The sequence below is a fragment of the Cervus canadensis genome, chromosome 19 (genome assembly GCF_019320065.1).
Source record: "Cervus canadensis isolate Bull #8, Minnesota chromosome 19, ASM1932006v1, whole genome shotgun sequence".
NCBI lineage: Eukaryota > Metazoa > Chordata > Mammalia > Artiodactyla > Cervidae > Cervus > Cervus canadensis.
Window position 1 is genome coordinate 4,964,983 of NC_057404.1, and position 27,431 is coordinate 4,992,413.

The following is a 27,431-nucleotide window of genomic DNA, read 5'->3' on the forward strand; positions in this document are numbered from 1 at the left end:
TTTTCTTCTCATCAATCGACTGTTATATAACCTGGCTTGATCACTAAGTAGCTCGTCTAGGTGTTGATTCCATTATATTCATTAGATAATTTATGTTATATAAGATAGAAGGAGATGCTTGATCATAACCATCTCTTTGTTCTCCATTTCCTCTGTCATAAAATAAACACACTAACATTTTATTTACTGCTCTAATTAAGAGTAGCCAAGATTACACAGGCGTTTTACAGGCAGCAAAAAACAATCCTTAAAATAATCACACAACAAAGGATTGTAACTTCCCACATGGGATTCTCCAGTCGTTAATGATTTGGTTATTCCTTTTTCACCAAGCTCATATTAATTGCATTTCATCTCTTTGTCAAGGGCTTCAGTCCCAAAGAGACATAGAGATATAGACAGATAAGCAGTTATACATCACGCCACATTATGTATGTATAAACAAGTATTTAGAGAGTCTGAAAGGTGGAGGAATTCATCTCACCCGGAGGACTCAAAGAACAGAGTCAGAGGGACTTGACTCGGTTTGTTTATTTGTTCATTGTTTTCAGTCTGTAGTCTTAGAGAGTGCCAGTGGGGGAGGATAAAGATGCAAGGGAGGAAAAAAAAAAAAGATGCAAGGGAGAAGAGGGAGGGAGAGATGAGCCAAGTCAGGTCTCCCCCACCACCCCACCACCTCTGGCTCAGGAGTCAGCAAGGATTAGGCAAAGGGAAGGTTTTGAAGTTGAGAGGAAAGTTAAGAGAATTCTTTCTTAACTGTGAATGTTCTTAGCTGTAGTATCAGGGGGGCAAATTTGGAGTCTGGGGTAACCTCTGGAAAGAGTGGAATTGGCTAGACCTGGGGGAAAGGAGCGGTCGGTAGCAATGAGCACCCGTAGAAAAGAGGAGAGCTGGTTAGAGCCTGTCCTCTGGGAGAGGTGGTTTTCTTTCTTCCTGTGGCGTCGGAACTAAGAACAGAGAGTGTGGGTGGTGGACTGGATTGTGACTTGGCAAAGCGGGAAGGCGTGGAGGGAGCGCCTGAGGGCTCTTGATGAGCAGCTGGCTGGGGGCAGGCCGTGAGCGGGGAGCAGATAGCTGAGTGCTCCAATGCATGTCCACGTGGGGTGCAGCCTGCGGGAGGCGCAGGCAGATCCCACCTTCCCTGCGGCTCCCGCCCGTACCTGGACCCCCGTCTGGTGAGACGCCCGGACCCCTGCCTGTCTCCCCAGCCTGCCTCTGCTTCTGACTCTCCCTAATGATGGCAGCAGATGCTCCTTTTCTTCCAGCCCACAAATAAGACTTTGTAGCAGGAGGGAGACAGAGCTCTTATTTTGTTGTACTCTGTGGTCTTTTATCCTTTTTCTGAGTTAGCTTTTCATTTATATATTTTCACTTTCACATGTCACTAAGTTTAAATGTTTAAACATTTCCCCCTTCAGTAGCCAAAAAGAAAACAAAGCAACAGCTAATGTAGTAATAAATTTATTTCTAGCTACAGGAGATAAGCTCCAATGCAATATGGCCATAAAGTATGTGGCTCCTAGGCTTAAGGGAGAAGCAATAAACTTTCATAAATAAAGGAATTTAAAAATACTCCTGGCAGTATAAATAAGGGTCAAATGCAACATGTAGCCGGCAGCACACAGCCGATGACAGATCTGCTTACAAAAGGAAACTGTAAACTCAAATAAGAAAATGTTTGCAGCTTTTCTGTGGTTGTTACCTTGCACCCGAGGTGGGCTGACTAAAGAATTCACTGTGTGAAGATTTTGACTCACCTTCTGAATTGTGACCTCTGTCACATCTCCTGACACCTTTCGATTTTGCTGAAGACCTGTGATCATCACCCAGAAAATCCAGGGGTCCTGACGCCACAAATAAGTTCTCAACACATCGTATGGTGTTAGAGAACACCCTGGAAGGAGGGAAGGTCGGGCGCACAGGACTGTGGCCCTCAGGCTGGTTCAAGAGGGAGCTTGCACAACTCAGGAGTTCACTTGCCTTGCAGCCTCACTTTGCAGCTGATCTGTAAGGAAACTGGAAGTCCTCCTTAGGTGTCTCTCAGCTTTCATTTGCCTTTTCAGATCAGGAGTGACACGGGCAAAAGCTTAAAAAACCACACACAGTGGCGGATGGATGGATGGATAAATCGGTAGATCGGCAGGCAGACAAATAGATTCACAAATACTCACAGCTGCATTCTAGTGAGCAGTGCCTTGGTTTGAAAGATGGTTAAAGTAATAGGGATTATTCTCTAGAAAATTAAAGAGCATGAAAGAGAAGTCTGACCTCTCTCTCTGTCAGTCTCTCTCTCTCTCTCAAATCAGAAGTGATAACAGAGGGGAAATGGCCTGCCGCCTGTAGGGTGAAATCAGAATTTATCAGTGCTCTCATTCCACAAACATGACTTTCCTGAGCACCTGTGTTTGCAGGAGCTGTGTTTGTGGCTGGGACCGAGATTAGACCTGGTCTGTCCCCTCAGGGATCTGAAGGTCTTGGTAGCATAGAGGCACGTACACTTGGGAGCGTGGAGTGCATCGGGGAGGGTTTGAGAAGGTAAGCTTGGTTTAAGAGGCAGTGGGGTATCCTCGGGAGGAAAGAGCGGTGCAGAGAGGGGATGAAGGAGTCGAGATTGTGAAGAGAAAAGCCAACGAAAGTTAGTTGGGCTTCGGTTTTGGACTTCATCATGTAAGTAGTAGCAAGCTAGTGAAAAATTTGAGAGCAGAAAGAGGCATGATTCGCGTTTCGAGCTTGTTTTGTGAAGAGGAGTCTCTGTTGGCGGCAGAGGCCAGATGAGAGACAGATGATGAGGGCTCGGGGGAGATGACAGAGGGGATGGTCTGGGGATTCCTTTTCTAATTTGCTATGCCTGGTGCTGTTGGTTTTGTTTCTGCTGGATAATGTAGAGGAAGGCAAGCTAGCACAGAAATGTAACTCTCAGTTGGGATTCACCATTTAGTAGCCGTGTGTTTGGGGGCGAGGAGCTTTAGTCTCATGCTTGTCATCTGCAGAATGGGGCAATAGTTATACCTCCTGCATAGGGCTGTATCTATGTATGTGCCCTTGGAATCATGACTGGTGTGTGGTACATGCTAAATATTGTTTTATTTTCATTTTTTACCAGTGCGTTAATTTGCTTGGTTGTTCACTTCTTTGGGAGTTTGCTTTTAAGACAATCCAGAGTAATCAACTATGGACAGTCATTGGTAAATTTTGCTTGCAGAATTTTACTGACTTTTTTTTTTTTTGCCTCATTTTCTTAAATTCTCTTGGGCCAAAAATTTCCAGCAGGAAATAGGAGGGTGAAGTCTGTAAATTAAAACAGCTTCTTTCCCCTCTGATGTGAAGTGTGAACAGAGAATTTTGCAAAGAATGCTGCTATTTGGTGGTCCTTCATGTCGCCGTGTGTAACAAGGAACAGGGAAGTGTTAAACAAAGCCCCAGTGCTGGGAGGACTGGGCAGCCTTACTTTACAGGACAGCATGGTTCTATCATTTTCACAAACAGATTCTGAAATTCCAGAACAGAGTGTGAACCACATTTGAAATACCAATGCAAAACCACCTTCAAAAATCCCCAATATAAAATTTTAATAACCTCTGCCTTTGCTTCCCTCTTTGTGAAGATAACTCAGATAACTCTACCACAGTCTTAAACTGGAGCAATAATTATATCTCCCATGAGTATAACAAACATTATTCTGTAAGTATTGTTTTTACTATAGGTACATTTTATTCTATAAATATGGATTTGTTAAATTTATCATATAAATAACTACCGACTTCGTTACTATAGCACGCAGAACAAAACTCTAATAGGAGGGCAATTGTTTCTTATACTTCCTTATGCAGAGCCTGGGCTTGGGACTTCCCTGGGGATCCAGTGGTTAAGACTCCACGCTTCCAATGCAGGGGACGTGGATTTGAACCCTAACCAGGGAATTAAGATCCACATGCAACAGGGAGATAAACAAATAAATAAATAATTTTTAAATAATAATAATAATCGTACTTAGGGCTCTATTGAAATAAGCTGTCCCTATTAGGTTATAGAAAAAGTACAGGATTTGGAAAGAAATACTAAGTATCTTAAAACTTTTTCCCTTTGAAGAGCTGGGAAAGCAGTAATTCTTAACAAAGGGAGATGGATACAAGCCCTCTATACGGTTGAGGTGAACCAAGCCTTCCTTGACACTAAAGTTTTTATTTTGCCTGAAAGTGAACTCTTCACTGATGGAATGGGTTCTTTTATTGGATCTGTCAAGATTACTAGGGCCACACGTTCACCCTCCCCAACTGAAATACAGCATCATGAAATCATGATTGAAATTACAGATGCCAATTCATGAAGTGGCAAGAGATTATAGATACTGCCCTTCCTCTTCTGGGTTACTGGGAATTAATTTCTATCGCATTGAATACTTCTGAAAGAAAACCCATTAATTATTTAAATTATATTCTCCAGCTTTTCCCCTTGATTCATTTGTTGTTGTTCAGTCACTCAGTCGTGTCTAACTCTTTGTGACCCCATGGACTGCAGCTCTCCAGGCCTCCCTGTCCATCACCAACTCCCGGAGCTTGCTCAAACTCATGTCCATTGAGTCGGTGATGCTATCCAACCATCTCATCCGCTGTCGTCCCCTTCTCCTTCTGCCCTCAATCCCTCCCAGCATCAGGGTCTTTTCTAATGAGTTGGCTCTTCTCATCAGGTGGCCAAAGTATTGGCGTTTCAACTTCAGCATCAGTCCTTGATTCATAGCCAAACACTTTTGACTAGTTCAGTGTTCTTGTGCTTTAAGAAGATAATGTACTGAAAATATTTTCACAAGATTTTGACTGTGTGGTTGGAATAATGAGCAAAGATGGCACAGGAATGGATGACATGTAATCTGATCCCAACCCTGGGAGGAACAGGGTATGACTTTAAAGAAGTCACTTACTTTTTCTGATGATGTTTGTCCAATATTCTCTGATGGGCCTTTTGTGAGAATCTAATGAATGGAGGTATGTAAAAGCAATTTGAAACATAAAAAGCACTAAAAATAACTAAGTGTAGTTGCTGAACAACTTTAAGACATCTTGACAGAGCAAATGGGAGTAAGTGTTGAGGGTGTTTCTTGTTTAATTTTACAGGGAACACGGGAAACTCTCAGCCGTCACTGCACTACCCTGGGTGATGCCCTTCGGAAGGAGAATGACTTTGCTCTTATAATTGATGGGAAAACCCTCAAATATGCCTTAACTTTTGGAGTGAGGCAGTATTTCCTGGACTTAGCTTTATCATGCAAAGCTGTAATTTGCTGCAGGTAAGTTCTCTGGGATTTGTCAGATTTCAGTAAAGAGCAACTAGATCCTGAGCTCTTGATTTTTAATGTTCCTTGGAGGTATTTTATCTCGAACTTGTCAATGTCAGTTATTTGTTAATTCATTCATTCAAGACTCACTCAGGGTTCACAAACCGGGATAGCTTTGGGAACACTGTGACCAAGCCAATGGACAGGTCTCCTCGCAGGATGGTCTGGCAGGAGCCCCTCATCGAGCAGAAACGGTGAGGCTCATTCATTGACGCGGAGCTGTGAGAGAATGGATTTAGCTGAGGTGCTGTTTTGAAAGTGAGTCCTGATTGGAAGCCCGTCATTAATGATAATTGTTCATAATTTGAATTAGCAGGTTTCTTGCCATTCTATGTTTAAGACTATTTATCTGCGTTTCTGTCTGGGGTTGTCTCTCTAAAGGTTCTATTTTCTACACTTATATCTTTGATTCTGTGAGTTGGACTTATTTGTGGGGAAATCATGGTGGGAGGCACTGACTGAATCATTTTCCAAATAGCCAAGCATTTTTCTGAAGGCTATTTATTGACCGTACAATCTTCTGCCCTCTAATTTGTAATATTGCGCATATCCTAAGTTGAAGTCTGTTTTGAGTTATCAAGGCCTGCTCCGTAGAATTGTACTTCTGTGAGCTGTTTAGCGCCCGTGCTTCCTGGACTTCTCATCAAAGAGTCTTTCCCATGTCTTCGTAAAACATAAAGTAAATTTATGCCTGCGCCCAGCCTCTTCCCTTCTGGCTACCGTGAAATGCAAGGATTTTCCTCTTTGCGACCCACTTGCTGAATCTAACCAGCTGGTCAGACTAGGTCTGGGGTGGCAGTTTCTCAAATTGCTTTCTTTTAATGGAAGGTGAAATGTTAGCAAGAATTTCTCAGAATCTGTGCTTTTAACATTGTCTTGAAAACTGTACGATTGGCCTTTATTTTTCTTTTCAAATATATTTATTAATAAAAGAATCTTCTGCTTTTAAACTTTTCTTTTTGGTCCAGGCTTTAACTTGTTTATTTATTTAAATATCCTATATATGATATTGTCACCAAACTTACAAGCCATGCCTTATAGATATTTCCTAAATTTCAGTGGGTTTTTTTGTGTGTGAAATATAGTTTAACTCATACTTAATAAGTTTCCCTGATACTTATTTCAGCCTATGAAATTAAACCCAGAGCATTGAGAGTTGCTTATTTTTCCTGTTGCTGTATTTGGTTGCTCAGTCACGTCTGACTCTGCGACCCCAGGGCCCGCCAGGCTCCTCTGTCCATGGAGTTCTCCAGGCAAGAATCCTGGAGCAAGTTGCCATTTCCTCCTCCAGGGGATCTTCCCAGCCAAGGGATCAAACCCGAGTCTCCCTAGTCTCCTGCATTGACAGGCGGATTCTTTACCATTGAGCCACCTGGGAAGCCCTTATTATCCTAGGAATCTAACTATATCAGTCATTTCATTTTTTTTGTCTATGGCATATATTTTAATAAATACTATTTATTACTTTAAAGCTTTTAGGCAATACTGTATTAGATATTTAATATTAGTAATAATCAGATTCAGCTTAACCATGAAGAAGAAATATAGAAATTATTTTATCTTGCCTGTCTCATTTTAAAAGCATGAGGATACTCATGATTTCTTAAATCTGCTTTTCCAGTGACTTTTCTTGGTTCCTTGCCGATCTCTTGACCAAGTCTCAGTAATGTTCAACTCTGACACTCTCCCATCAGGAAAATTTTGTTCCAGACTTGGTTGTTTAATCACTTTCATTAACAGGATCACAAGGATCAACAAAAGATTGCTCAAAAACACATTAAGTGATGTGGCTGTTGGCTCCTGTTCAGAAACAGAACCCAGAGCTGTTTAGATAAAAGGACCAGCTCCCTTGAGCCGGCATTCATTCTGTGCCTACCGTGTGCTGGGCAGGGATGCTACGCGTACAAGGATGAATCAGACATCTTGCCGGCTGTCCTTCATGCTGGTGTCTGCCTTTTGTTTTAAACAGACTCACAGTCGGCTTGAAAGATGTGGGAGGCCAGTTTCATCGCAGCTGAGCCTCATTCCTAGAGTATTGCTTAACTCGGCACCTCCCACCATTCTTCAAAAAGTCGAACCACAAAATTAAACAATAGCAGAGGGAGAGAAAAACTAGAAAGTAGAATCAAGGGAGAAAAAAAAAAATATGTTCTGTGCTTGTGAAATTCCCTCCTGAGATCCTTGTTCTGAAAGCTCACAAGTCGCAGGGACTTGTCCCAGGGTCCCAGGCCCCTAGGAGGGATTCGCACTCTGCACTGAACCCTGAGCTTATAAAGATGTGTGTGGCCCCTTCCTCCCTCCGTCCTTTTATGCATGTTGGAGGACTGAGGGTCCCTATGCAGACACTAAGAGTTTCACTTAGAGTTTTAGGGGACTTTTTAAAAGTAAAATCGCTTTCCTCTGCTGTTTTCTTCTCGTTGCCATCATATTCTGTCTTTTCCCACAAGGACTGCGGTTCAGCTTCCCGTCTGGCTTTGGGAATTCGTCTAAGCCCATAATTATCAATACATCGGTGCCACTGCCTGACTTATGTCTGTGCACCTTCCTGGCCCGGTGCCTCTTGGCATTTAAACTATGGGCACAGACCATCTTCTTATTTAGCTTACTGACCTTGAAGCATCATTTCCATGACGATTCCTCGCTGTGAGGAGTAGTAGGTGGGCAGTTCTGTAGATCCTTCTTTACAATTGAATGCATGCATTCTGGCTCCTGGTTTCTCAGATGATTGTAATCTCCTTGCCTCAGGAAATTCTCTATTTCACTCCATTATAAGAAACCCTCCACATAAATACCGAATATTATTTCAAAATACAGTGGGCCACTGTTTCCCAAATTCGTTTATGTTCATGATGGCTTTCTGGGTTTTCCCCTTAAACTACTTTACAATTTATTTCTTGTCAAGAAATAAAACAAGTGAAGATAATTCAGAATCTGCTCTTACTCTGCCATCTTCTCTTCGCTAGAGTGGAAGAGGGGGAAAGCCTCCCTTAATGGATAATGAGGCTCTGGCCATTAGTTCCATCTTCAGGATTACATCAGCCACTTTCTTCCCTGACATTATCAGCATGGAGGGCAGGAGGCAGTTTTTAGCGTTTGCCTAATTGACACAGTTATAAAGATGAGCGTTTTCCCTGAAGAGTCTACAGCTGAATTGAAAGAAACAGTTGCTCTCTGTCAGCTGTCATTACATCTCTTACTCACCATCATTTTCTAAAGGGAATACTCAGAGACAGGACTAATCCCCTGGCCCCCAAATTATTCAGGGCTTTGGAGTCCTGGTTTTGGTTTACAGAGTGAAGTTGCATGTCCTACATCATATACTTTTTTCAATTATGGAAAACCCAAGAAGTACAATAGAATCTGTTTTTATCAGTCTACCAAGTACTGTATTTTCGTAGATGCCACATGCAGTTTTTGCTTTTACTTCTGTGCAAATTTACCCACATAACCTGAGTAGTTCAATAGGAAATATGCATCTTATGCTAAGGTAAGCTTTCCTGGTTATAAACTACTCCTCTTGTGGTCCTTCTCTTCTGTTCCCTTCTTGAAGTACACTGATTTTTTTTTCCATTCAGTGTGATCACAGATACTTTTGAAGAACAAATGAAAGGTCTGTACCAATTTTACACAAACATGTAAAATTGAATTTGCCATGTTAGAGATTTCAGAGGCTCCCTGGAACTCTGTGGACAGGTAGAGGGGAAAAGCCTGCTCCAAGACTCATGGAGATGTGTGTACACAGCTAAAAACAGGAGCTATTCTGCAAACTTAACTGTACCAGGCCATCATTTCTCATCTTAGTGACCAGTATTTTATGCCCTCAGGTCTTGCAGCTTGTATAGTTGGGGATTCATGAAATACTTGTTCCCACTTTACCTCTCTGGCATTTTGGATACCTGATGGAACCTCTCTCTGGTTTTGTAACTTGTAAAATGGAGAGCTTGCCGTATAGCAGTGAAGTCTTCCAGGGAGCCTAGATGTCTGCAGCAGTTAAGATTGGAGCTTCTCTGGCATAGAAAGGTGTGAAGCCCATGCACACAGCACCCTTCCTGGATCAGCTCCTTCCAATGTGAAAGCCACCGAGCCAGGTGGCTTCTCGCCCTGTCAGACTTTGGATGAACCCTGCCTCTGTTGGCCACTTCTATGCTAGGAAGAATCTGTCTCCTGCCTGGATCTGCCTAATTCGGGGAAGCATCTGGTCAACCTCTTTTAATATCCCCTCCAGAAAAGAGTGGGAACGTTGCAGTGAAGTTATTGCTCTGTGTTAAATGGCATGTGGTTTCTGAGATCCTCGTCAGTTCACATAAGGCAGTCTTTCAAAGAATCTTACATTTTTTCTGTAGTTGTCAGTTTAGCTTAAACATATTTTGAAACTTATGTTCTGTGACAGTTGGTTGAAAATTGGCCTAGAGCCTCCAAGCTTTTAGACTGTCTAGTAATCACCGTTCTCCTACATAATTTATGTACTCATGTCTTCTGAGAAGCAGAAGTTAAATTGAAGTAAGCATTTTTCCCTACTTGCAACATCTCTAATCAAAGTTTAACCCCCTTTTAGGCCATTTTCCCCATAGTGCATAAAAAAACACTTGACTTCAGTGAGTGTCGTCACTCGGGAGTGGCATTCCAGGCAAAACCTTTCACCTTAGTCTGATCGAGGGGCCCTCCAAGAAGAGGTCCAAAGGGCCACCTTGAATACTTTTTGTCATTGCTTGAGTATGTTAAGTAAAGGGACAAGACAGATCTGCTTCTCGAATCTTTGGGGTTGTCTTAAACTTTAAGGATTTCTCTAAATAAATGTTCTACTTAAAGGGTAGCCATAAAGCACAAATGAAGCTACTAAATGCTCAACAGACGTTCCTTTAAAGAAAGAAGTTTGTGAACACGTTGAATGCCAAGCAGATGTCTGGCTTTGAGAAGACTCACAAATTCTTAATGAATGTCAACCCTATATTTGCTTCCAAGGAAGTATGAATAAATGTTGGAAATGTTGAGAGAACATTTCTTTCATACATGGCTAGAAGAGGACACACTGAATAAATTTTATAACTTTATAACTGCATGTATTTTGCTTTAATATAATAATATTATAATGTTATCATCTCATTTGCTTTTCTGCCTCTGCGGAGTAATGTTAAAGGAACTACGTGGCCATATGACAACCTGGTAGCCAGTTATATTGTACGTCATCAGAGAAGTCCATATTAGATGGTAAAATATCTAAAAATTTATGAGAAATCTAAGTGCTATAGCATCCCACTGTAATACAGCATTTTATAGTTTTAGATGTGACTCAATTTACACAAACCACCAGCACCAATATACATTCATAAACGCACAGTGATTAAAACCACAGGTTGTATAATTCTGATAAAACAGAGTTAGAGTGTCCTGGGAGGTACATCAAGCGTAAGTGTAAAGTTCAGTGAATTTTTACCAAGTGAACATACTCCCGTGTCAATAACCCAAACATAACCCACACCGCATACGACCCTTCAGGCTCCCTTTATTTTATCAGCCTCCCAAGGATGACTGCTATCTTGACTTTTGTCACCATCCCTCTTAAGTTATATCTTACTCATTTCAATCTCTCTGCTTTGTATCTTGCTTACTTGGAATAAATGTATGTCTTCCATAACTATGTTCAAATTCTTTTTTCTGTTGAGCAGTTTTAAGTACAGAGCTCTGAGGCCTTCCATTAAAGGCCTCCCTAAAGCTTTGCATCAGTCAGTAAATCGGTACTCTGACGTGTTCTTCAGTCAAATACAGAGCCACCAAAGAGATGACTTGCAGTTCTCTTTCAGTTCTACCATGAGAGAATCAAAGGATTTCATTTTCCAGTTTCCGAAGGACATGATACATGGAACCTACTGCGGCATTTCTCTGTTCTGTCAAACTAGTGATCGCACCATGTGGGGCGGAGTTAGTTTAACTGGTTCTCCTTGAACCCTTGATGGATTCTAGTGATTGCCTTCTTGGTGATAAGCCTATTTGAGTGATCCCCACTTGGGGCAAATTAAAGGTTTGGTGTTTCGAGTCAGACTAGGGTTCCAGGAGCCAAGATCAGGCGGAATAGTAAGTAGATCATGGCAGTCTAGAAGCAAGAGAAACAGCATCCTACTGGAAAACAAAAGGCATGTTGCCAAGAGAGCAGTGAGAGAAGGAAGTGGACGTACAAGAGCGGACTTTTTACTGAAGCATGAAAGACGAGATGGTTCCAGGTAGCATTTTCCAGAAGGGAATATTTTATGGAGCAAAAGTGGGCAAACATTTTCTGTAAAGAGCCAGATAGTATTTTAGGCTTTGCTGGCCATGCAATCTCTGTCACAACGACTTAACTCTGACGTTGTAACTTGGGAGGAGCTCTAAATAATATGTAAATGAATGGGTGTGACTATGTTCTCTCAAGAATTTAAGTAAAAATAGGATGCTGCCTGGGTTTGACCCTGGGACCATAGTCAGCCAGCTCTTTAGGGGGTGTCTATGACTCATAAATGAACAGCAGAAGGAGTTGATTCTGACAGAAATTTTCCCGTAATTTTGATGGAATTCACCCCAGACGCCCTAGTGTGTAATTTATAGGCGCTTTCGTTTCTTGAAAACTGAGACGTTGCCCATCTCTCCTCACCTGGCTCGTTTCCCTTCCTCCCTGATTCCTCAGAAATGACTGGTGTTCTTTCTGTGGTGACCGCTGCATTGTCTGGCATCTCCATTCAATCTTTCCACGCACTTGGATTCAAGCGAACCCCTTACAAACTGGGTATGTCCTGACGTCAGTCTGTTTCAGAATGAAGTGTAAATGACAAGAGATATGTGAAGGCCCGAGGACTGGGCCTCCGCTGGTGGTACACTGGTTGAGAATCTGCCTGCCGATGCTGGGGACGCAGCTTCAGTCCCCGGCCCGGGGAGATCTCACTTGCCACAGAGCAAGTAAGCCCGTGCGCGGCGATGGCTGAAGCCTGCACGCCCTGCAGCCCGTGCGCGGCCACTAGAGAGCCGTCCATGCTCCCTGCAACTGGAAAAAAGCCACACGTGGCAAGGAAGACGCAGCGCAGCTAAAACATAAAGAAAGACATGAAAGAACCCAGGACCGCAGGCACGGATCCTGCTCTGTCCCCTTCAGCTCCCTCCCTATTTCAGGAAAACTGCCAGCAAGGTGCTGAAAGAAAAGAACCACAAAGGGATCAGGCCGACTTCCTTCCCACCTTCTCCCTAACCTAGACGCATCGTAGAGTCTTAAAACTAAAGGAAGTTCTTCTTGGATCTTCATATATTACTTTAGAGTTTGCCCTACATTCCCAGTCACTTCTCACTCCTCTTCGCACAAGCATTCTCATTTAGTATGTGCCTGTCTGTCTGTGATTCTTTATTTGTGTATCTGTGTAGCTATGAAAAATATATAATATTGTGATATGTGATTTGAAGAATAGACACTTATTTATAATGACATCCCAGCATAAATTTGTTACCTTTTTTATTTTTCTACATGTTTCCAAGACCTTTTCATCTACCACATGTGGAACAAGTTTAGTTTTTCGCACCACTGCTAACTATTGCTCTAATGTATATACACCATTTTATCTGTTCCCGTAGTGATCACCACATGGGTTGCCCCGAAATCTTTGCTAACATGGAACGTGCTGAAATGAATACCCAGTGTATGAACCCACCCGGTAGGATATATCTTAATACCCAGCAATGGGAATGCTTGGCTGTGATATTGGTTCAATCGGCATTGTCTCATTGCTCCAAAACAGCGGTGCTAGTGTGTACTCGGAGTCCAGGTAGGAAGGCTGCCATTTCCCTACCTTAACACCAGCTCCTGGCTTCCTTCTTTTATAAACTTTGCCAATTTAATGTTTGAAAAGTAGCACTTTGTCTCAGTTTTTGTTTCTGTGATTGCTGGGGAGATTGAGTAGGTCTTTATTTAACTACTTACCTCTCTGGATTTCTGCTTTTGAAGTGCATTCGTTCTTTCTTTCTTTCTTTCATTCATTCAAGGAACGTTTTCAAAGAACCCCTTATGTGCCAGACACCTTTATATGTGCTATAAACAGAGCAGTGAACAACAGAAGGAAAAAAAAATGTTCCCGGCCTTCACATTATAGCTGTTACTCAATAAAATAAATACACACATGCATATTCAAAAGGCAGTAACTACAAGTGTGTCTGTGAATGGTAATGATTCATTATATATTGGACATAAGTCAGTGATTCTACTTGCTGTGAAGACAAGTAGCACATTGAAAAAGGTTGTGTGTATTTATCAGTCGCTCGGTCGTGTCCGACTCTTTGTGACGCCGTGGACTGTAGCCCACCAGGCCCCTCTGTCCATGGAAATCTCCAGGCAAGAATACTGGAGTGGGTCGCTATTTCCTTCTCCAATTGAAGAAGGTTTTTTTATTGTGTTTCCTATATTTCTTTCTGCTTTCATATAAGAATTCTTTGTGTGTTCTGGATATTGATTCTTTGTTGAGTCTAGGTATGGCAGATATCTTCTAATCTGGCTCCCTCTTACTTCTGTCTGTGGTACTCTTCCTTGAGCATAAATAATTGACCCTGGGACAGTCAAATTCCATTAGCTTTTCCCTTTGTAACTTGTGCTTTGGGACGGTAAGAACTTCCCAATTACAAAGATATTCTCCTACATTTCCTTGTTAACGACACATTTATGTTTTTTGGATAGGACTTTAAGCTTATTTTTAATGTATATTCGTGGTGTGAAGGAGAAGGGATCCAATATTATTCATTTCTACATGGTAAGCAAATTCTTCCAATACCCAATACTGAACAGTCCTGGGTTCAATCCCTTTTCCTTCTGTTTATAATGCCATGTGATCTGGAGCCAAACTTTCCAGGGTTCAAGTCCAGGCCCCACCTCTTATTAGCTTAACAACACACTGCTTACCTTCTCCGGTTCAGTTTTCTGTATCTTTGAAATAGAGATAAAGAGGGAGAGGATATGTGTGTACATACAGCTGATTCACTCTGTCACAGCAGGAACTAACACAACTTTGTAAAGCAGTCAAACTGCAATAAAATAAATAAGAAAAAAGAAATAGAGATGAAATAATTGTTCTTATAGATTTGTGAGGAATAAATGGGTTAATATATATATATACACTCAGTGCTTCGGTAATATATATATATACACAATTAAAATTGTTTCTCTTAGAAATCCTATCAAATTTACTTTTATATCACTTCTGATAAGAAGAATATAAAGATTTCTCTCTGAGTAGTATGGACTCTTCTGTGCCCTAAATTCTATACTGATATGAAAATTGCTAACCTGGCCTTCTTTTGTTTCATACAGGCCTCGTCTTTTTTTCCCTCTAAACCCTCTGTCTTTCTGTATAATGCAGTAGCTAAGCATGCGGTCCTGTCTAAATTTACCTGCTGCCTGTTGAACTCTGGCTTCACCACTTACTTGCTCTTTTATCTTAAGCTGTGTCATCTCTCTGTGCCTGAGTACCCTCATTTGTAAACCGGCAATACCAGTAACCTATCTCATATAGTGTTCTTCTGAGAATCGAAAAAATTAAAACAAGCGAAGAGTTCAAAACATAGTGAGCAAATGAATGCTGCTTATGTTAGCTCTTACGGTGAAGTGTATCTCTTTTAGACACCATAGTTCTGAGTCTTTTTGTTTTAATAATGGGAGAGTCTCTGTCTTTTAACATATTGTTGACTGGGGGATTTTTGCGGAAACTAAACCTGTGGCCAGCAATTTGTTATGTAAGTGATTACTGAAAGCTCTCCAGTCCATAACATTTGGGTAACAAAAGACGTATTCGTTGCCATGGCAAATAAAAGGGGGAAAGGTGGTGACCTATTTCTTCTTCTTGGGCTCTAAAATCACTGCGGATGGTGGCCTCAGCCACGGCATCAGAAGATGATTGCTTCTTGGCAGGAAAGCGATGACAAACCTAGACAGTGCAGAGACATCACTCTGCCAACAAAGGTCCATAAAGTCGAGTCTATGATCTTCCCAGTGGTCATGTACAGTTGTGAGAGCTGGACCATAAAGAAGGCAGAGCGCCAAAGGATTGATGCCTTTGAACTGTGGTGCTGGAGAAGACTCCTGAGAGTCCCTTGGGCAGCAAGGAGATCAAACCAGTGAAGCTTTAAGGACATCATCCCTGAATCTTAAAGGAATCAACAACAAGAAAATAAGATATATTGATACATCTCTGGTCAATAAGTTGTCAATCAGTGAATTTAACCCATTTATACTTACGATATTTATTGCCACATTCAGCCTTATTTCTTTAGCCTTGTGTTTTCCATTTATTGTGCTTTTTATTTCTTTATTCTCCCCATAACTTCCACTGTGGGAAAGGATTTTCATTGCTGTTGTTGTTCAGTCACTAACTTGTTTCTGACTCTTTGTGATCCCATGGACTGCAGCACGCCAGGCTTCCCTGTCCTTCACTGTCTCCCAGAATTTGTTCCAATTCATGTCCACTGAGTCAGTGATGCCATCCAACCATCTCATCCTCGTCTCCTCCTGCCTTCAGTCTTTCCCAGTGGCAACGCCCTTTCCAATGAGTTGGCTCTTTGCATCAGGTAGCCAACGTATCGGAGCTTCAGCTACAGCATCAGTCCTTCCAATGAATCAGTTCAGCTCAGTTCAGTCACTCAGTCGTGTCCGACTCTTTGCGACCCCATGAATCCTAGCACGCCAGGCCTCCCTGTCCATCACCAACTTCCGGAGTTTGCTCAAACTCATGTCCATAGAGTCGGTAATGCCATCCAGCCATCTCATCCTCTGTCGTCCCCTTCTCCTCCTGCCTCCAATCCCTCCCAGCATCAGGGTCTTTTCCAATGACTCAGCTCTTCGCATCAGGTGGCCAAAGTATTGGAGTTTCAGCTTCAGCCTCAGTCCTTCCAATGAACACCCAGGCCTGATCTCCTTTAGGATGGACTGGTTGGATCTCCTTGCAGTCCAAGGGACTCTCAAGAGTCTTCTCCAACACCACAGTTCAAAAGCATCAATTTGGTGCTCAGCCTTCTTTATGGTCCAGTTCTCACATCCGTACATGACTGCTGGCAAAACCATAGCTTTGACTATATGGACCTTTATCAGCAAAGTGATGTCTCTGCTTTTTAATACTCTGTCTAGGTTTGTCATAGCTTTTCTTTCAAGGAACAAGTTTCTTTTAATTTCATGGCTGCAATCACTGTCTGCAGTGATTTTGGAGCCCAAGAAAAAAAAATCTGTCACTGTTTTCACTTTTTCCCCATCTATTTTCCATGAAGTGATGCAACTGGATGCCATGATGTCAGTTTTTTAAATGTTCCATTTTAACCCGGTTTTTTCACTCTCCTTTTTCACTCTCATTAAGAGGCTCTTGATTGCCCCTTTGCTTTCTGCCATTAGAGTGATATCTGCATATCTGAGGTTGTTTTGAGTCCAGCTTATGAGTCTTCCAGCCTGGCATTTCACATGATGTACTCGGCATACAAGTTAAATGAAATTTTCTTTAGCTGGTTTGAAAGCTTTACAATCTGTATCTATACTGTGTCTGATTATCCCTAATGTTCCGATAACCATACTTGTGCTTATTGTCTGTGTGTATTAATATGTCTTTCCTTTCCTTCCCCTCTCTCATAGAGACAAAAGCTGAAGATATTAATTTTGTGCATGCATCCAGGATTAGTCAGGTTACTTATTTTGTAAGTGATCTACTTTTTCTCTCTAGAAGCTGTAGAAATATTTCTTAATCTTAGTTTAGCCATAATATGTCTAGTGATAGGAACCTTTTTCTTACATTTCAGTGCTATATTAATATAGTCATTTCAGTCTAAGGAGATATATATCTTTAATTCTGGAAAGTTACTCATCATTCTTTTCATTTATCCTTTTTTTTCTTTTCTTGGATTCCCATTATATATGTGTAGTCACCTTTTTTCCTTCATTTCATTTTTCTCACAATCTGTCCTTTAATTTCCTGGTATCTTTTGGGAAAATTTTTAATTTGCACTTTCAGGTTATAGCAGTTTCCTATTTTTTTTTTTATTTTAGCAGTTACATTTTTATGTAACATATTTTTAGTTGGTTCTTCTTTATAACTGCTTATTTCGGTCTCACATGTCCAGTATCTTCCCATATCTTTCCAGGGTTTTTTTTTCCCCCTTGTACTTCTTTTAACTTCTTGTTAGGGCTGTTTTTACAAGTTCTGTTTTCTTATAAGTTACTGTATTTCTTTGTGTTCATGAGCTTCTCCTGTCTTATAAATATTCCTGTTAGACTATTTTTCCCCATTTGCCCTATGGGGCAGTAATACTCCTTTCGGAGGAAAGATGAAAGCTGGGTCCTAACTTGAGGCAAATTTGGAGATAGGGTTCAGTCTGAGCTTAGGGAATCCCTATTTTTCCCCAGTGTCTTTACCCAAGCTCTGCTCTTGCTAGAGGCAGCCACATTCCGACGGAATTGCCCTGATGAGGTAGCATGCAAGACTTCTCAGCACATCCATAATATGGGCGCTTGTCCATGCCTGACTTCATGTCCTGAGGTTGGCCAGGAAGGTCTCACTTTCTTCCTCCTAGGCAGGAGTTTAGAATTGTCCTGAGGTTCTAGCTTTAAAACCTTGGAGGTGATCCTGAAAGTGGCCTGTTTCGTTTTTCCCTTTATTTTGTGGACTTTGAGTTTCCCGAGATTCTGAGCCTGAGCAGAGGTCACAGCTGCACCGAGAGAGGAACCCCTCAGCTCTCTAGAACCCGGTCTCAGCCCCGTCACACCGGGCGCCATAGAGGGGGCGGCTTTCCCCACCTGGTCGTCCCTCTGTGTTCTCTGGCACAGCCCTCTTTCTCTGCATGCCATTCATCTTCTGATACTCATCCAGCGTTTCCTGTTTCCCCAAAGCACTTTCACGGGTTTTGTGTTCACAGGTACTTGTGACTCTGAAATCTAGGGAATTCCTTTTTTAATTCATGGCATCTTCAGGGTTTTAATCCCGTGTCTGTCTGTAGCTTCTGCTACCACATGTTCCATCCTCCACTAGGTCTTTCTGAGAGAGGGTTCCTTGGAGAAACCCATCTACATGGGAGAAAATTCAAAAGCAAGGGAGTGGGGAGATGGAGGAAGGAAAGAAAGATGGGCGAGCTGAAAGAAGCTCTAGCTTCCCAGGTGGCTCAGTGGTAAAGAATCTGCCTGCAACATAGGAGACGCAGGTTCAGTCCCGGGGTCAGGAAGATCCCCTGGAGAAGGGCATGGCAACCCACCCCAGTATTCTTGCCTGGAGAATCTTGTGGACAGAGGAGCCTGGTGGGCTACAGTCCATGGGGTCACAAGAGTTGGACACGACTTAATGACTAAACAAAAACAGCTAGGAAGCTTCAGCTTTTCCTTACCTATCCAAAGGCACGGGAAAAGGGGAGAGAATCAGTGCCCACATGTTCTCCAAACAGATACAGTGAATGGGAGGTGGGGCCATTGGTCTTAACCACTCTTGAGAGGCAGAGCTTGAAGGGGGAGGGCGCTCATCCTTCTTGAGTAGCCCACCAATGCTATCATGAGGCTCCTAGACAGAGGCGGCTGGCCTGTCCCTTGGTGGAGAAACTTCTGTCTCCTTATAGCAAGGGTCCACACAGAAACCACTGTCTATAGGCTCTTAACATTTAACTCCTGGGTCAGTAGCTCAATAAAAGCCCTTAAGTTAACATCTCTTGGGGCAGAAGGAGGGTTCTGAGATCTACTTTCTTTTCCTTTCTTCTCCTTGTATTCTTCCGTAGAAATTTCACCATGTAGTACAGGAACTGAGTAAATGGACATTTTGCCAAAAAAGGGAAAATAATCTCATCCATGATGCTAAGATTACAACTGTTATTCATATGTGACAGTTCACAGTTAGGAGGCAGCCTGTTGTGTATTTAGAGAATAGAGGAACTAGGTAAAGAATACTGGATTCTTCAAGCTTTCTCAAATTGAAGGTTTGTGACTACCCTATGTTGTCCAATAGTGGTTACCATTTTTTAGCAAGAAAAGTATTTTTAATTAAGGCATGTATATATGTATATATCTTTTGAGTGATCCAAATTAATATTTTAAGGCACAACTACTGTATTATTTTTTGATTCCTGTTGCTTACAGCAGTCTGCTATATGCTAAGTACAATGTTAGGTCCCAGATAACTAGATAGATGGATGGGTGGATGTATTTCTTCTTTTTTTTTTTTTTTGTAATGAGCAGTACCACTGTGGACAAACTGCTCTATGGTGTGAATACTATAATAAATATTTCTACTAGGAAGTATCTTCTTTTTAGTGCCTTTTATAAGGTTTATTTGCCAGTTAATAGTTCAGTGTGCCTATACACACATACATACATGCATATGCAAACATATACCACTGTCAATATGATCAGTCATTATTTAAAATATCTGAACCACTGAAACTGAAGTTTACTTGTAACAACAAAATTCCACAAAAGAGAAGTTTTACACCTAAAATGCTTTACAAAAGGAAATCTTTTTTTAAAGATACTTTCCTTTTGCGTCCTGTGGCCAGGCTATCTGTATTTTGCTTCTGTAGACTGAATCCTTGAATTACAAGTTGCCCTTGATGGCTCTGAATTCATGGTGTATCAACAAATGTTGCTTTTGGAGACTAGGAAAGCACTCACTCATCAGTCATTTGAATAACACAACTTTCTTACCCAGTAATGGGTGAATGTTTCATTATGTACCCTATGCTAAGAATCGTTTTTAGGATTTGCTATATAAATGGCTGTTTTCATTCCAGTCATAAATTGATGGTGAGTTTCTGGAAGCACTGTAATAGTTATATAATTTTAGTACGTGTAGCCCAAATTATTTTTGCCATGTTTTAACTCCTCCTCAATTCAAAACTTTATAAATGAGCCCACAAATTTTAGTTTGAAGAAGAGTTAAGTTCAGTCTCATAAATTTTTCTCTTAGGTATTTCTCTTTTTGTAATTTCTTTGTTAGTCAGCAGAATATGACTCAATGGGGAATAGACTGATATTCGCAAAGAGAAAACTTAGGAAGTTTGTTGCAAAGGAAAGTACAGCAGATTCCCCACTAATGATCCTGACCTCTAAATAGTCACCAGGAGTAGCTCTCTAGCTTCCTAAATGCAAAGGCTCTACAAATACAAGGTCATTATACAAAATGCTTCAGGATAATGAAGAAATACTGTATTCCTCCGTGTTCTCAATGTGTTTTCTAAATTTACTTTCTGAAAGCAACTTTATAGTAATTTTTAAGTTTACAATATGAGTTTTTAAGTTAATGTATTATTGGCCTAATTTTTAGTGTATATATTAGATTTTTCTAAGTTATTAACCTAAATACACAGTACAGTAAGATAACTTATTGTACTTTTAGCTACCTATAAAAAGTCCTTTAAATATTTTTTATTATGTGACTATATATATATATATATATATATATATACATGCACATATAATCCTTATCCATATTCCATTCAAAAAGGTGATTCATGCAGCTAATCCCATTAAAAGGGTGCAAAATGAGGCTCATGTAAGATGGGCCACCGTATACACTTTCTAGCTTAAATGGTAAAAATTTCCAGTACTCCAAACTAATGTTCATAGGGCAGTAAGAGTTACTACATAGCAAGTAAGAAAAATAATGAATAACACATGCAGAGACTGCATCCAAGATAGATTCTGAAAAGCATTCTGCACTCGATGTGCCGCTAGGCTGTGTCTCCAAGGACCCGCTCTGCCTGCGGAGCCACCGGGAAGGGACCTGGGCCTCACAGCGCATGCGTGATGTGCGGTCCTCCCGCCGAGGCTCTGACCTCTAACGAGGGCGAAAGAACAACAGTGGCCGGAAGAGAACCGTGGGTGATTTAAGGACTGACGCAGACCCTGGGGTGGTAAAGATACACCTAGGGGAGAAAACGGCGCTTGTATGGTGTCTATGAGTTATGCATTGGATCACTATTGGTATTTATAAAGTTTAGGTTTCATGTATCCTCAACCATGAATTCGTGGTTTCTGATATAGATACTGGGAAGATTAACTTGTGTGGTAAGGTTGTTCCAGACTATCCAGAAAATCGTACAAATAAAAAGAGAATCGTACAAGTATATAAAAGTTAAGAAAGGAGACTAATGAGTGAAGGAGAGGACTTTTTATATGGTGGAAACACACAGTGGAAAGGAATGTATTCTGGAGAATTTTTAACGTGGAATTTAATGTATGCTCCTTCTTTTACCTGACATGAACTCTCCTCTCCTTGTCAAATTCTGACTCATCAAGGGAGGCTCTTGCAACCCATGCTAACTTCTACATCCTCGGAAATTATTAAGTACTGGCAAGTATATCAAAAAGCTTTCTGCAACACTTGTTTTTAATGTCTTCTAATTTGGTTTTGCTATCTTGTAAAGGCAGGAGGAGAAGGGGACAACAGAGGATGAGATGGTTGGATGGCATCACTGACGTGATAGACATGAGTTTGAGTAGGCTCCGGGAGTTGGTGATGGACAGAGAAGCCTGGCGTGCTGCAGTCCATGGGACCGCAAAGAATTGGATGTGACTGAGCGACTGATCTGACTGAATACCTCTTGTAGCAAGAAATTATTTTTTAAATGAGTGCTGCACAAATAGTAGAATTGATCTCAGCTTGACTAACCTGGGCCCCGTTAAACCACATTCCCTCCCTAAGACATGCTGAGGGATGCCCCCGGCACAGCACACCCAGGGCTGGAAGGACAGTCTTTAGTACATGCCTACACTTTTTGCTTCCATGAGTCGACTTGGTGCTTACTGGGAATCTGTGGGTGTTCGTTCTTTAATCTATTTGTTCTTATTGTACTTCTCAAAGTAATCATCACTTAGGTGTTTCATAAGCCACCAAAAAATAGTCTAGCCAAAATTGTTGGTAGGAAAACCAAATATAATGTTCTAGAAAGACTTTTTGAGTTGCCAGGAAAACATTGCTGAGGACAAGATAACAATAAACTGGGGTGGATGGCATCATGACATTGTAGTTTCCACTTAATGAAACAAGCCATGGATTGTGCCCCAAAGTCAGGTTTTTGTAAGAAAAATATGCAGAATTTCAAACACAAACTCCTTTGCAGAGAATAGTTCTTTGCCTTATATCACAAGCTTGTACGTTTATATTCTGAGTTAAATGTTATAAGGTATGCATATTTTGTTTTATGAATTCTACTTAAACGTGACATCTTTCTTTAGCAACCAACTACTGTTTCAAACCCATCGGATACCAGAGCTTCTGCTGTTTGTTGAATCTTCTTCCAAGGATTGTCCTTCCAGTTGTCCTCTTTTATCTTGATAATGGAAGCAGATATCCTTACTTGTGCTACTTGCAGTGAAATTTGGGTTGTCTCATTACATCATTGCCTTTTCTTAAAGAAAAACAGATATTGTTCTTGCCTCGGGAACTCATGCTCTGTTTTAAGACCTGAGTTAGTCATATCCATGCTTGTTTATTTGTTTGTTCAGTCTCTAAGCCGCGTCCAACTCTTTGCAGTCCCATGGACTGCAGCACACCAGGCTTCCCTGTCCTTCACTATATCCCAGATTTTGCTTCGACTCATGTCCATTGAGTCATTGGTGCTATCCAAGCATCTCGTCCTATATCACCCCCTCCTCTCACCATCAGTCTTTCCCAGCATCAGGGTCTTTTCCAATGAGTCAGCTCTTCACATCAGACGGCCAAAGTATTGGAGCTTCGGCATCAGTCCTTCCAATGAATATTCAGGATTGATTTCCTTTTGGATTGACTAGTTTGATCTCCTTGCTGTTCAAGGGACTCTCAAGAGTCTTCTCCAACACCAAAACTTGGAAGTATCAATTTTTTGACACTCAGCCTTCTTAGTGGTCTAACTCTCACATCCATATATAACTACTGGAAAAACCAATGCAGACCTTTGTCAGCAAAGTGATGTCTCTACTTTTTAATATGCTGTCCAGGTTTGTCATAGCTTTCCTTCCAGGAAGTAAGAGTCTTTTAATTTCATGGCTGCAGTCACCATCCGCAGTGACTTTGGAGGCCAAGAAAATAAAATCTGTCACTGTTTCCATTTTTCCCCTTCTATTTGCCATGAAGTGATGGGGCCAGATGTCATGATCTTAGTTTTTTGGAAGTTGAGTTTTAAGCCAGCTTTTTCACTCTCCTCTTTCACCCTCATTAAGAGGCTCTTTAAGTCCTCTTCACTTTCTGCCATTCGAGTGGTATCACCTGCATATCTGAGTTTGTTGATATTTCTCCCAGCAATCTTGATTCCAGCTTGTAATTTATCCACCCCAATATTTCCCTTGATGTACTCTGCATAGAAGTTAAATAAGCAAGGTGTCAATATACAGCCTTGATATACTCCTTTCCCAATTTTGAACCAGTCTGTTGTTCCATGGCCATTCTAAATGTTGCTTCTTGGCCTGCATACAGGTTTCTCAGGAGACAGGTAAAATGGTCCGATACTCCCATCTCTAAGAATTTTCCACAGTTTGTTGTGATCCACACAATCAAAGGCTGTAGCGTAGTCAATGAAGCAAAAGTAGATGTTTTTCTGAAATTCCCTTGCTTTGTTTATGATCTAATGTATATTGGCAATTTGATCTCTGGTTCTTCTTCCATTTCTAAATCCAGCTTGACATCTGGAAGTTCTCAGTTCACATACTGTTGAAGTCTAGCTTGAAGGATTTTGAGCATTACCTTGCTAGCATGTGAAATGAGTGCAATTGTGCAGTAGTTTGAACATTCTTTGGTATTGCCTTTCTTTGGGATCGGAATGAAAACTGACCTTTTCCAATCCTGTGGCCACTGCTGAGTTTTCCAAATTTGCTGGCATATTGAGTGCAGCACTTTCACAGCATCATCTTTTAGGATTTTAAATAGCTTGGCTGGAATTCCATCCACTGTGTTGGTAAAAATCCTCAGCCAGTTTTAATTTGGGGGTATTAAAAATTGTGATGTCAAGCAGAGAAAGCAGTGGTTAGTTGTAATAGTCATGAAGAAAAGAAAACAAAGTTTAGTCCAGCTTTTTTCTGATGATTCTCTAAATCATTACTATTAGCTCACCATGCAGAGATTTATCCTTTATTATACATTCAGCTTATAGGAAAAAAAGAAAATACCTGTGTTTCTCAGCTCCATTGATCCCATGGCGTGACCTCACAATGTATTTGCATTGTGAGCCTGTTAAGTTGTAAAGGGAATTTGACAAATGTTTTCAAATGCTTCTCTCTTTTCATGCCCATTTCCCATTTGCTTTTTAGATCACTTCTTGGTGAGCATTCTTTTTTGACATTTACTAAATGTCAGCTATAGTTCATATTTGAAACATTGGCCTAGAGCCAGTGGGCTGACCCAATTTATAATAGCCTGTTAAGAAAAATTAAATAATATGTGAAAATGAAATGAAAATTGCTTCAAAGAAAAATGAGAGCTAACAGTGGAAAAGCCCGTTAATGACGTGATACTCATCCATTCCTTTACGGTATTCACAGTTGTGTCATTTTGTACTGTTGCCAGACTCGGAAAGGAAATTCAAAGAAAGAATTAAAAATACTTCTTTCATATAGCAAGCATTTATTGAGTACCTATCCTGGATCAGCACAAGTAATACAAAGATGAAGAGACCGGTTCACTCTGCAAGCAACTCACGCTCCAACACAATGATTCTCAAACTTGAAATAAAGACTGAATCTGTTCTTGGCTGAAGCATTTAAGAAGGGACATCTGGGCCTCCTGAAGGCACTTATTTGTGCAAAATACTCACTGCTAGGAATTTTTCCTAAGGAAAAAATCAGGAAAATGTGCAAAGATGTATTGAGTCTCAGAGTCATGATCTTCATTTCTAAGCAGGCTAATAAATGATTTACCAGATGTTCCAGCAGGTATTTACTGCACTTAACCTTGATAAAGAATTTGGCTCTGGGTTATTTCTTTTGCTCACTACCATTGTCTATATTAGTTATTTCTCAGTAGTTCATTACTCTCTTAATAGTTTACTGAGCCAGTTTTCCTTTCTTTCTGTCTAATCACCGAGATAGCATGGATACTAGATTAAGTTAATCATGCAAATAAATATTTTGTCATTGAACTGTAATTGTTGTGGGGTTTTAAGTCTATGATAAGTTGCTCCAGAGTTAGTATTAATACTCTACGATTTTAGTATGGATGCTGGGGTTCTCTATTCCTGACCCACCTTTATGTAAAAGGTTGCTTGATTCTACTTGGCCACTGTCAGTAGCTTTAGAAAAGAAACAGACAGATGAACTATGTAATCAAGCACTTAGTATTTACTTTAGTTGACTCTCCCGGGTGTCTGAGAACAGGTGGGGAAGTTACCCATTTCCTTATTGTTTATTTAAATTGTTTACATGTATAAGAATCATCTTAAGATCAGCTTATGGAGGTTCAAAACTTTTATTTTCAAGGTATAGTAGAACAATTGGTATTTGAACTATCATTCAACAGCCTTTCTGCTTTCTTTCTCATTCAAAAGTGAAGAAGCAGAAATCCTGATATTATCTGTTGGGAAATAATGGAATTTCTGAACACAGATGTCATCTTTTAACAAGTTTATGCACACATTCTGGGGAACTAGTATTTAACAAGGCACTGTAGCTTCTATCTGTCACCTGGAGTTTTGCTTCTGTGACTTTATTTTTCCCTTAAAGTGGCAAACCAGGCTAACAGAGATTTAAACACTTAAACGTAAGACTTTTCCACGGTGATTCTTCAGAGACCTATTCATTTAGCTCTTCTGCTGCTTTTATCCTTCAAGACAGTGACATCTTAAAATTCCTTTTTTCAGGAAAAAAAAAAAAGTGATAATTTGTTGTCATTTAAGGGTTTCTCCTCTTCAAAAATCTGAAGTTGTTGAGATGGTTAAGAAACAAGTGAAAGTCATAACACTCGCCATTGGCGATGGAGCAAATGACGTCAGTATGATACAGACAGCGCATGTTGGGGTAGGAATAAGCGGCAATGAAGGCCTTCAGGCAGCCAATTCCTCGGACTACTCGATAGCTCAGGTAAGCAGCATTTCTGCCAAACACACCGTTCATCTGTGTCAGCTGCCACTATGAAGAGGAAAATGTTAACTTCTTTCCATTCTTATTTTAGTTCAAATATTTGAAGAATCTGTTGATGGTGCATGGCGCCTGGAACTATAACAGAGTCTCCAAGTGTATCCTGTATTGCTTCTACAAGAATATAGTCCTCTATATCATCGAGGTAATTGCAAGCTAAGTTTAAAAGTCCTTGTCATTCGCACACATATTTGAAACGTTTTGGGGAAGACATTTCTTCATAATTTTAATTAATCCTTCATCAGCCCACTTTTTTAACTTCTGAATATGTTAAAAAGTTTGTCAGCTGTGGAGAAATAATGTTGAAATTCTGGCTAAACACATTATGTTGCTTTGGTAAGAAATGTTGAATGATAGTTGCTAATAAAGTAATGTGTTCAGTTTTTTAAAAAAACTACAAACTACATAGCATTTTTTATAAAGTTCAAAAGCATACGAGAGAAAACAGTAAATTGTTTAGGGATGCACATGAGGAAAACTGTGTTTAAAGAGAAAAGGAAGGGAAAATGGAAGGAAGTCCAAAAAAAAGAGGGGCTATACATAGAGCTGATTCACTTTGCTGTACAGTAGAAAATAACACAACATTCTGAAGCAATTATACAATAAAAAACAATTTTTTTAAAAAAAGGAAAGGAAGAGTGGACATAAAACTGAGGATGTCAGCTCTACTGAGGGATCTAATCAGTAAAAACACACAGGTAGTTTTGCTAGTATTGGTCACCCTGTAGTTCTTCTCATGTTTCAAGCCTACGTAATTGGACAGAAGTATTCCTTGCTCTTCAGATGGGTTTTTGGTGCCTGAATTTGGTAGGAAACAGAGTCCAGATAATGAGGAATTTGTCTAAAAATTAACAGAATGGTTTGGCTACTGTGTCTGGATCACAAGAAATCTCTATATTCCTTTTCATGTGGCAAATATAACATCATTTTTGGCCTATGAACTTAATGTGGATCAGGAATATCATTTCTGAAAGGGTGCATTTTATCCTGCAAACATGTTTTGCAGTCTCTACAGGCTGCCAGGCCCCAGGGTTAGTTCAGTAA

General features: G+C 40.7%; 1 protein-coding gene across 3 annotated transcripts in view; it reads left to right on the plus strand.

The window, feature by feature from the left end:
- Positions 1-27,431, plus strand: part of ATP8A1 (ATPase phospholipid transporting 8A1) — a 225,987-nt gene that overhangs the window by 144,440 nt on the left and 54,116 nt on the right. For all 3 annotated transcript variants that reach the window (XM_043438424.1, XM_043438425.1, XM_043438423.1), the window contains 3 exons: positions 5,112-5,284; positions 26,147-26,330; positions 26,422-26,532. In XM_043438424.1, the coding sequence (XP_043294359.1) occupies positions 5,112-5,284; positions 26,147-26,330; positions 26,422-26,532 (468 nt within the window). The remainder of the gene's footprint in view (positions 1-5,111; positions 5,285-26,146; positions 26,331-26,421; positions 26,533-27,431) is intronic.